At 46.4% G+C, this 12,310-nt stretch overlaps 1 protein-coding gene across 1 annotated transcript in view; it reads left to right on the forward strand.

Moving 5' to 3' along the window:
* MAP3K7CL (MAP3K7 C-terminal like) overlaps positions 1-11,821 on the forward strand; it is a 45,915-nt gene extending 34,094 nt beyond the window's left edge. The window contains exon 5 of the mRNA XM_038766370.1: positions 11,565-11,821. Within this exon, the coding sequence (XP_038622298.1) occupies positions 11,565-11,745 (181 nt within the window). The 3' untranslated portion in view covers positions 11,746-11,821. The remainder of the gene's footprint in view (positions 1-11,564) is intronic.
* The last annotated feature ends 489 nt before the right edge of the window (positions 11,822-12,310 follow it).

A 12,310-nucleotide genomic window follows, 5' to 3' on the forward strand; every position in this document is an offset into this window, starting at 1 on the left:
GCACTGTTCTAAGCGCTGGGGGGGGGGGGGGGCGGGGCGGTTATCAGGTTGTCCCACGTGGGGCTCACAGTTTTCATCCCCATTTGACAGATGAGGTCACTGAGACTCAAGGAATAATAATAATAATAATAATAATGGCATTTGTGAAGCGCTTACTATGTGCCAAGCACTGTTCTAAGCGCTGCGGGGGGACACAAGGTGGTCAGGTTGTCCCACGTGAGGCTCACAGTTTTCATAATAATAATAATGACAGCATTTGTGAAGCGCTTACTATGTGCCAAGCACTGTTCTAAGCACTGGAGGGGGGGATACAAGGTGATCAGGTTGTCCCCCGTGGGGCTCACAGTCTTCATCCCCATTTGACAGATGAGGGAACTGAGGCTCAGAGAATAATAATAATGATAATGATGGTATTTGTTAAGCGCTTACTCTGTGCCAAGCACTGTTCTAAGCGCTGTAGGGGGATACAAGGTGATCAGGTTGTCCCCCGTGGGGCTCACGGTCTTCATCCCCATTTGACAGATGAGGGAACTGAGGCTCAGAGAATAATAATAATGATAATGATGGTATTTGTTAAGCGCTTACTCTGTGCCAAGCAATGTTCTAAGCGCTGAGGGGGGATACAAGGTGATCAGGTTGTCCCACGTGGGGCTCACAGTCTTCATCCCCATTTGACAGATGAGGGAACTGAGGCTCAGAGAATAATAATAATAATAATGGTATTTGTGAAGCGCTTACTATGTGCCAAGCACTGTTCTAAGCGCTGTGGGGGGATACAAGGTGATCAGGTTGTCCCACGGGGGGGCTCACGGTCTTCATCCCCATTTGACAGATGAGGGAACTGAGGCTCAGAGAATAATAATAATGATAATGATGGTGTTTGTTAAGCGCTTACTCTGTGCCAAGCAATGTTCTAAGCGCTGAGGGGGGATACAAGGTGATCAGGTTGTCCCCCGTGGGGCTCACAGTCTTCATCCCCATTTGACAGATGAGGGAACTGAGGCTCAGAGAATAATAATAATGATAATGATGGTATTTGTGAAGCGCTTACTATGTGCCAAGCACTGTTCTAAGCGCTGTAGGGGGATACAAGGTGATCAGGTTGTCCCACGTGGGGCTCACAGTCTTCATCCCCATTTGACAGATGAGGGAACTGAGGCTCAGAGAATAATAATAATGATAATGATGGTATTTGTTAAGCGCTTACTCTGTGCCAAGCAATGTTCTAAGCGCTGAGGGGGGATACAAGGTGATCAGGTTGTCCCACGTGGGGCTCACAGTCTTCATCCCCATTTGACAGATGAGGGAACTGAGGCTCAGAGAATAATAATAATGATAATGATGGTATTTGTTAAGCGCTTACTCTGTGCCAAGCACTGTTCTAAGCGCTGTGGGGGGATACAAGGTGATCAGGTTGTCCCACGTGGGGCTCACAGTCTTCATCCCCATTTGACAGATGAGGGAAGCGAGGCCCAGAGAAGTCAAGTGACTTGCCCAAGGTCACACAGCGGACAAGTGGCGGAGCCGGGATTCGAACCCAAGACACCCTGACTCCAAAGCCCGGGCTCTGTCCTCTACAGCACGCTGCTGCTTCTCTGTAATGAGCACCCACCGCGTGGCCCAGTGGAAAGAGCCCGGGCTTGGGAGTCGGAGGTCACGGGTTCGAATCCCGCCTCTGCCAACTGCCAGCTGTGTGACTTTGGGCAAGTCGCTTCACTTCTCTGGGCCTCAGTTCCCTCATCTGGAAAATGGGGATGAAGATTGGGAGCCCCATGTGGGCCAACCTGATCGCCTTGTGTCTCCCCCAGCGCTCAGAACAGTGCTTGGCACATAGTAAGCGCTTCTCAAACCCCAGCATCATCAAAAGACAAAATAGCAGTGGGATATGTTGACAACTTGGACTTCCCAAGCGCTTAGTACAGTGCTCTGCACACAGTAAGCGCTCAATAAAGACGATTGATTGATTGATAAAAAACAAGATGTTTTCTTTGGGGTCCAATACGTTCCCCCCCCCAACCCCCGGACGGCCTGCAGTTCTGGTCCCTGGCCACACGAGGGCCCCCGGCCCACACACCTCAGCGCTTCCTACGTGTCGGGCACTGTACTAAACGCTGGGGGAGAGACAACTTATTACTGTCATTATATCATGATTACTAATGTAACAATAATGGTAACTGTTAAATGCTTCCTAGGTGCCAGGCACTGTACTAAACGCTGGGGGAGAGACAACTTATTATTGTCATTATATCATGATTACTAATGTAATAATAATGGTAAATGTTAACAGCTTCCTAGGTGCCAGGCACTGTACTAAACGCTGGGGGAGAGACAGCTTATTATTGTCATTAGATCACGATTACTAATGTAATAATAGTGGTCACTGCTAAGCGCTTCCTAGGTGCCAGGCACTGTACTAAACGCTGGGGGAGGGACAGCTTATTATTGTCATTATATCATGATTACTAATGTGATAATAGTGGTAACTGCTAAGCGCTTCCTAAGTGCCAGGCTCTGTACTAAACGCTGGGGGAGAGACAACTTATTATTGTCATTAGATCATGATTACTAATGTAATAATAGTGGTAACTGTTAAGCGCTTCCTAGGTGCCAGGCACTGTACTAAACGCTGGGGGAGAGACAACTTATTATTGTCATTATATCATGATTACTAATGTAATAATAATGGTCACTGTTAAGCGCTTCCTAGGTGCCAGGCACTGTACTAAACGCTGGGGGAGAGACAGCTTATTATTGTCATTATATCATGATTACTAATGTAACAATAATGGTAACTGTTAAGCGCTTCCTAGGTGCCAGGCACTGTACTAAACGCTGGGGGAGAGACAGCTTATTATTGTCATTATATCATGATTATTAATGTAATAATAGTGGTCACTGTTAAGCGCTTCCTACGTGCCAGGCACTGTACTAAACGCTGGGGGAGAGACAGCTTATTATTGTCATTAGATCATGATTACTAATGTAATAATAGTGGTAACTGTTAAGCGCTTCCTAGGTGCCAGGCACTGTACTAAACGCTGGGGGAGAGACAACTTATTATTGTCATTATATCATGATTACTAATGTAATAATAATGGTCACTGTTAAGCGCTTCCTAGGTGCCAGGCACTGTACTAAACGCTGGGGGAGAGACAGCTTATTATTGTCATTATATCATGATTACTAATGTAACAATAATGGTAACTGTTAAGCGCTTCCTAGGTGCCAGGCACTGTACTAAACGCTGGGGGAGAGACAGCTTATTATTGTCATTATATCATGATTATTAATGTAATAATAGTGGTCACTGTTAAGCGCTTCCTACGTGCCAGGCACTGTACTAAACGCTGGGGGAGAGACAGCTTATTATTGTCATTAGATCATGATTACTAATGTAATAATAGTGGTCACTGTTAAGCGCTTCCTAGGTGCCAGGCACTGTACTAAACGCTGAGGGAGAGACAGCTTATTATTGTCATTATATCATGATTACTAATGTAATAATAGTGGCCACTGTTAAGCGCTTCCTAGGTGCCAGGCACTGTACTAAACGCTGGGGGAGAGACAGCTTATTACTGTCATTAGATCATGATTACTAATGTAATAATAGTGGTCACTGTTAAGTGCTTCCTAGGTGCCAGGCACTGTACTAAACGCTGGGGGAGAGACAGCTTATTATTGTCATTACATCATGATTATTAATGTAATAATAGTGGTCACTGTTAAGCGCTTCCTAGGTGCCAGGCACTGTACTAAACGCTGGGATAGAGACAACTTATCGTTATATCATGATTACTAATGTAACAATAATGGTAACTGTTAAGCGCTTCCTAGGTGCCAGGCACTGTACTAAACGCTGGTGGAGAGACAGCTTATTATTGTCATTAGATCACGATTACTAATGTAATAATAGTGGTCACTGTTAAGCGCTTCCTAGGTGCCAGGCACTGTACTAAACGCTGGGGGAGAGACAGCTTATTACTGTCATTAGATCATGATTACTAATGTAATAATAGTGGTCACTGTTAAGCACTTCCTAGGTGCCAGGCACTGTACTAAACGCTGGGGGAGAGACAGCTTATTATTGTCATTATATCATGATTATTAATGTAATAATAGTGGTCACTGTTAAGTGCTTCCTAGGTGCCAGGCACTGTACTAAACGCTGGGATAGAGACAACTTATCGTTATATCATGATTACTAATGTAACAATAATGGTAACTGTTAAGCGCTTCCTAGGTGCCAGGCACTGTACTAAACGCTGGGGGAGAGACAACATATTATTGTCATTATATCATGATTACTAATGTAATAATAGTGGTCACTGTTAAGCGCTTCCTAGGTGCCAGGCACTGTACTAAACCCTGGGGGAGAGACAACTTACTATTGTCATTATATCATTATATATCATTATATCATGATTACTAATGTAACAATAATGGTAACTGATAAGCGCTTCCTAGGTGCCAGGCACTGTACTAAACGCTGGGGGAGAGACAGCTTATTACTGTCATTATATCATGATTACTAATGTAATAATAGTGGCCACTGTTAAGCGCTTCCTAGGTGCCAGGCACTGTACTAAACGCTGGGGGAGAGACAGCTTATTATTGTCATTAGATCATGATTACTAATGTAATAATAGTGGTCACTGTTAAGCGCTTCCTAGGTGCCAGGCACTGTACTAAACGCTGGGGGAGAGACAGCTTATTATTGTCATTATATCATGATTATTAATGTAATAATAGTGGTCACTGTTAAGCGCTTCCTAGGTGCCAGGCACTGTACTAAACGCTGGGGGAGAGACAGCTTATTACTGTCATTAGATCATGATTACTAATGTAATAATAGTGGTCACTGTTAAGCGCTTCCTAGGTGCCAGGCACTGTACTAAACGCTGGGGGAGAGACAGCTTATTATTGTCATTATATCATGATTATTAATGTAATAATAGTGGTCACTGTTAAGCGCTTCCTACGTGCCAGGCACTGTACTAAACGCTGGGATAGAGACAACTTATCGTTATATCATGATTACTAATGTAACAATAATGGTAACTGTTAAGCGCTTCCTAGGTGCCAGGCACTGTACTAAACGCTGGGGGAGAGACAACATATTATTGTCATTATATCATGATTACTAATGTAATAATAGTGGTCACTGTTAAGCGCTTCCTAGGTGCCAGGCACTGTACTAAACCCTGGGGGAGAGACAACTTACTATTGTCATTATATCATTATATATCATTATATCATGATTACTAATGTAACAATAATGGTAACTGTTAAGCGCTTCCTAGGTGCCAGGCACTGTACTAAACGCTGGGGGAGAGGCAGCTTATTATTGTCATTATATCATGATTACTAATGTAATAATAGTGGTCACTGTTAAGCGCTTCCTAGGTGCCAGGCACTGTACTAAACGCTGAGGGAGAGACAGCTTATTATTGTCATTATATCATGATTACTAATGTAATAATAGTGGCCACTGTTAAGCGCTTCCTAGGTGCCAGGCACTGTACTAAACGCTGGGGGAGAGACAGCTTATTACTGTCATTAGATCATGATTACTAATGTAATAATAGTGGTCACTGTTAAGCGCTTCCTAGGTGCCAGGCACTGTACTAAACGCTGGGGGAGAGACAGCTTATTATTGTCATTATATCATGATTATTAATGTAATAATAGTGGTCACTGTTAAGCGCTTCCTACGTGCCAGGCACTGTACTAAACGCTGGGATAGAGACAACTTATCGTTATATCATGATTACTAATGTAACAATAATGGTAACTGTTAAGCACTTCCTAGGTGCCAGGCACTGTACTAAACGCTGGGGGAGAGACAGCTTATTACTGTCATTATATCATGATTACTAATGTAATAATAGTGGCCACTGTTAAGCGCTTCCTAGGTGCCAGGCACTGTACTAAACGCTGGGGGAGAGACAGCTTATTATTGTCATTAGATCATGATTACTAATGTAATAATAGTGGTCACTGTTAAGCGCTTCCTAGGTGCCAGGCACTGTACTAAACGCTGGGGGAGAGACAGCTTATTATTGTCATTAGATCATGATTACTAATGTAATAATAGTGGTCACTGTTAAGCGCTTCCTACGTGCCAGGCACTGTACTAAACGCTGGGATAGAGACAACTTATCGTTATATAATGATTACTAATGTAACAATAATGGTAACTGTTAAGCACTTCCTAGGTGCCAGGCACTGTACTAAACGCTGGGGGAGAGACAGCTTATTACTGTCATTATATCATGATTACTAATGTAATGATAGTGGTCACTGTTTAGCGCTTCCTAGGTGCCAGGCACTGTACTAAGCGCTGGGGGAGAGACAACCTATTATTGTCATTATATCATGATAACTAATGTAACAATACTGGTAACTGTTAAGCGCTTCCTACGTGCCAGACACTGTAGTAAGCACTGGGGGTAGATACATGATAAATCATCATCATCATCAATCGTATTTATTGAGCGCTTACTATGTGCAGAGCACTGTACTAAGCGCTTGTTGGACGCAGCCCCTGTCCCACGTGGGGCTCACCGTCCTAACCCCCATTTTACAGATGAGGGAACTGAGGCCCAGAAAAGTGACGTGCCTCACCCAAGTTCACTCAGCGGTCAGTCAATCCTATTTATTGAACGCTTATAATAACAATGATGGCATTTGTTCAGCGTTTACTATGTGCCGAGCACTGTTCTAAGCGCTGGGGAGGATACAAGGTGATGAGGTTGTCCCACTTGGGGCTCCCAGTCTTCATCCCCATTTGACAGATGAGGGAACTGAGGCCCAGAGAAGTGAAGTGCCTCACCCAAGGTCACCCAGCAGTTAGCCAGTCGATCATATTTATTGAACACTTTAATAATGATAATAATAATGGTATTTAAGTGCTTACTATGTGCCGAGCACTGTTCTAAGCGCTGGGATAGATGCGAGGTGATCAGGTTGTCCCCCGTGGGGCTCACAGTCTCCACCCCCATTTTCCAGATGAGGTCACTGAGGCCCAGAGAGGTGAAGCGACTGGCCCAAAGTCACACAGCTGACAAGGGGCGGAGGCGGGATTAGAACCCACAACCTCTGACTCCCAAGCCCGGGCTCTTTCCACTGAGTCACGCTGCTTCTCTGTAGAGAGTACTGTACTAAGCGCTTGGGAGAGTTCAATATAACAATACAGTAATAATGACGGTATTTGTTAAGCGCTTACTATGTGCCAAGCACTGTTCTAAGCGCTGGGGGGGATACAAGGCGATCAGGTTGTCCCACGGGGGGCTCGCGGTCTTCATCCCCATTTTACAGATGAGGAGACTGAGGTTCAGAGAAGTGATGTGACCGGCCCAAGGCCACACCCAGCAGACAAGTGGCGGAGCCGGGATTGGAACCCAGGTCCTTTCGTCCATTCATTCAGTCGTATTTATTGAGCGCTTACCGCGTGCCGAGCGCTGGACTAAGCGCTTGGGAAGGACAAGTCGGCGACATAGAGAGACGGTCCCCCCCCGACAACGGGCTCATCCATCATCCATCAATCGTATTTATTGAGCGCCGACTGTGTGCAGAGCACTGTACTAAGCGCTTGGGAAGGACAAGTTGGCAACATATAGAGACAGCACCCAACAGTCGGCTCAATCAATCAATCAATCAATCGTATTTATTGAGCGCTTACTCTGTGCAGAGCACTGTACTAAGCGCTTGGGAAGGACAAGTTGGCAACATATAGAGACAGCACCCAACAGTCGGCTCAATCAATCAATCAATCAATCGTATTTATTGAGCGCTGACTGTGTGCAGAGCACTGTACTAAGCGCTTGGGAAGGACAAGTTGGCAACATCTAGAGACAGTACCCAACAGTCGGCTCAATCAATCAATCAATCAATCAATCGTATTTACTGAGTGCTTACTGTGTGCAGAGCACTGTACTAAGTGCTTGGGAAGGACAAGTTGGCAACATATAGAGACAGTACCCAACAGTTGGCTCGATCAATCAATCAATCAATCGTATTTATTGAGCGCTTACTGTGTGCAGAGCACTGTACTAAGCGCTTGGGAAGGACAAGTTGGCAACATATAGAGACAGTACCCAACAGTTGGCTCAATCAATCAATCAATCAATCGTACTTATTGAACGCTTACTGTGTGCAGAGCACTGTACTCAGCGCTTGGGAAGGACAAGTTGGTAACATATAGAGACAGTACCCAACAGTCGGTCAATCAATCAATCAATCATATTTATTGAGCGCTGACTGTGTGCAGAGCACTGTACTAAGCGCTTGGGAAGTCCAAGTTGGCAACATATAGAGACAGCACCCAACAGTCGGCTCAATCAATCAATCAATCAATCAATTGTATTTACTGAGCGCTGACTGTGTGCAGAGCACTGTACTAAGCGCTTGGGAAGGACAAGTTGGCAACATATAGAGACAGCACCCAACAGTCAGCTCAATCAATCAATCAATCAATCAATCGTATTTATTGAGCGCTGACTGTGTGCAGAGCACTGTACTAAGTGCTTGGGAAGTACAAGTTGGCAACATCTAGAGACAGCACCCAACAGTCGGCTCAATCAATCAATCAATCAATCAATCGTATTTACTGAGCGCTGACTGTGTGCAGAGCACTGTACTAAGCGCTTGGGAAGTCCAAGTTGGCAACATATAGAGACAGCACCCAACAGTCGGCTCAGTCAATCAATCAATCAACCAATCGTATTTATTGAGCGCTGACTGTGTGCAGAGCACTGTACTAAGCGCTTGGGAAGTCCAAGTTGGCAACATATAGAGACAGCACCCAACAGTCGGCTCAGTCAATCAATCAATCAACCAATCGTATTTATTGAGCGCTGACTGTGTGCAGAGCACTGTACTAAGCGCTTGGGAAGGACAAGTTGGCAACATATAGAGACAGTCCCTACCCAACAGTCGGCTCAATCAATCAATCAATCAATCGTATTTATTGAGCGCTTACTGTGTGCAGAGCACTGTACTAAGCACTTGGGAAGGACAAGTTGGCAACATATAGAGACAGTACCCAACAGTCGGCTCAATCAATCAATCAATCGTATTTATTGAGCGCTTACTGTGTGCAGGGCACTGTACTAAGCGCTTGGGAAGGACAAGTTGGCAACATATAGAGACAGTCCCTACCCAACAGTGGGCTCACAGTCTATTAGTCTATTTATTTATTTATTTATTTATTTTACTTGTACATTTCTATCCTATTTATTTTATTTTGTTGGTATGTTTGGTTCTGTTCTCTGTCTCCCCCTTTTAGACTGTGAGCCCACTGTTGGGTAGGGACTGTCTCTATGTGTTGCCAATTTGGACTTCCCAAGCGCTTAGTACAGTGCTCTGCACATAGTAAGCGCTCAATAAATACGATTGATTGATTGATTGATTGATAGACGCCCTTGTGACTCCGAGGCCCGGGCTGTATCCCCTCGGCCTCTCTAATGGACACCTTCCCTGCCCGCAGCCGGTGGATAATCCAGAGCCGAGGGGCGGAGGGAGGATTAGGAGCCCGTCGTTGGGTAGGGACCCTCTCAATCTGTTGGCCATTTGTTCTTCCCGAGCGCTCAGTACAGCGCTTTTCACACAGTAAGCGCTCACTAAGTAGGATTGAATGAACGAATGAATGAACGCATTTATTTATTTATTTATTTATTTATTTATTTATTTATTTTACTTGTACATTTCTATCCTATTTGTTTTATTTTGTTGGTATGTTTGGTTCTGTTCTCCGTCTCCCCCTTTTAGACTGTGAGCCCACTGTTGGGTAGGGACCGTCTCTATGTGTTGCCAATTTGTACTTCCCAAGTGCTTAGTACAGTGCTCTGCACACAGTCAGCGCTCAATAAATACGATTGATTGATTGATTGATTGATTGAACGCAGGTCGTCCGACTGCTGGGCCCGGGCTCTACCCGCTAGGCCGCGGCCTCTCGTCCCCCGAATGGTATTTATGGTATTTATTGAGTGCTTACTGTGTGCAGAGCACTGGACTAAGCGCTGGCGCCGCTCAGGCTCAGTGGAAAGAGCCCGGGCTTTGGAGTCGGAGGTCCTGGGTTCAAATCCCGGCTCCGCCACTTGTCAGCTGGGTGACTTTGGGCAAGTCACTTCGCTTCTCTGGGCCTCAGTCACCTCATCTGGAAAATGGGGATGAAGACTGTGAGCCCCCCGTGGGACAACCCGATCACCTTGTAACCTCCCCAGCGCTTAGAACGGTGCTCTGCACATGGTAAGCGCTTAATAAATGCCATTATCATTATTACTATTAAGTCACTTCACTTCTCCGAGCCTCAGTCCCCTCATCTGTAAAATGGGGATGAAGACTGTGAGCCCCCCACCATGGGACAACCTGACCACCTTGTATCCACCCAGTGCTTAGAACAGTGCCTTGCACATAGTAAGCGCTTAACAAATGCCATTATTATTATTATTATTATTGTCACTTCACTTCTCTGGGCCTCAGTTCCCTCATCTGTAAAATGAGGATTAAGACTGTGAGCCCCCAGTGGGACCACCTGATCACCTTGTAACCTCCCCGGCGCTTAGAACAGTGCTCTGCACATAGTAAGCGCTTAATAAATGCCATTATTATTATTATTATTAAGTCGCTTCACTTCTCTGGGCCCCAGTCCCCTTGTCTGTAAAATGGGAATTAAGACTGTGAGCCCCCCGTGGGACAACCTGATCACCTTGTAACCTCCCCGGCGCTTAGAACAGTGCTCTGCACATAGTAAGCGCCTAATAAATGCCATTATTATTATTATTAAGTCGCTTCACTTCTCTGGGCCTCAGTGACCTCATCTGTCAAATGGGGATGAAGACTGTGACTGTGGGACAACCTGATCACCTTGTAACCTCCCCGGTGCTTAGAACAGTGCTCTGCACATAGTAAGCGCTTAATAAATGCCATCATTATCATTATTATTCTGTGGGCCTCAGTTCCCTCATCTGTCAAATGGGGATGAAGACTGTGACTGTGGGACAACCTGATCACCTTGTAACCTCCCCGGCGCTTAGAACGGTGCCCTGCACGTAGTAAGCGCTTAATAAATGCCATCATTATCATTATTATTCTGTGGGCCTCAGTTCCCTCATCTGTCAAATGGGGATGAAGACTGTGACTGTGGGACAACCTGATCACCTTGTAACCTCCCCGGCGCTTAGAACAGTGCTCTGTACGTAGTAAGCGCTTAATAAATGCCATCATTATTATTATTATTATTCTGTGGGCCTCAGTTCCCTCATCTGAAGACTGTGAGCCTCCCCGTGGGACAACCTGATCGCCTTGTAACCTCCCCGGCGCTTAGAACGGTGCCCTGCACATAGTAAGCGCTTAATAAATGCCATCATTATTATTAAATAGGATTGACTGTATGAATAAATGAACGCGGGTCGTCCGACTACTGCCGGGCCCGGGCTCTCCCGGCTAGGCCGCGGCCTCTCGTCCCCCGAGACGGCGGTGTGGGGCGGGCGAGGGGTCCGGGCCCTCGGACCCTCCCGGTGTCCCCCCCATCCATCCGTCCATCCGTCCTTCCATCCCGGCAGGAAGGAGCTGCTTTTGCGCCTGGACCGAGCGGAGGAGGAGAACGTGGACGCGGAGCAGCTGGGCCGGGAGTTTGCGGCCCTGAGCGAGGAGAACCGCGCCCTGCAGCGCGCCCGCGCCCACTGCGCCCAACGCCTGGACCAGCTGCGCCAGCAGTACCACAAGCGCCAGGGCTCCTCCTAGCCCCGCCGACCCACACGCCCCGAGGCCCAACCGCACACGGACGCGCGCGGACGCACACGGACGGACACGGACGGACACGGACGGACGGACGGACGACCTCCCCGGGCCAAGGCCTCCTCGCCGCCCTCGCCCTCGCCGCTGGCTCTCCAGGCCGGGCGGCTCTGGGAGGCCTTGCTTCCTCTTGTCCAGTCTTTCTTATGTATATATCTATATATATCTATATATCTATATATAGATATATCTATAGCTATATATATATAGATGTATATATACACACACACACACCCCAGTATCTCTCTCCCAGTACACACACACACACACTCACACACACACCCCCCCCACAGTATCTCTCTCCCAGTCTCTCTCTCTCACACACACACGTGTTATCTTTAGCGCAGTCTCACACACACACACACACACACACACAGAGTGCAGTATTTCTCACCCAGTCTTTCTCACTCACACACACACACACACACACACACACACAGTGCAGTATCTCTCACCCAGTCTCTCTCTCTCTCTCGCACACACGTGTTGTCTTTAGCACAGCCTCACACACACA

Source organism: Tachyglossus aculeatus, chromosome 24 (genome assembly GCF_015852505.1).
Source record: "Tachyglossus aculeatus isolate mTacAcu1 chromosome 24, mTacAcu1.pri, whole genome shotgun sequence".
NCBI classification, from domain to species: Eukaryota; Metazoa; Chordata; class Mammalia; order Monotremata; family Tachyglossidae; genus Tachyglossus; species Tachyglossus aculeatus.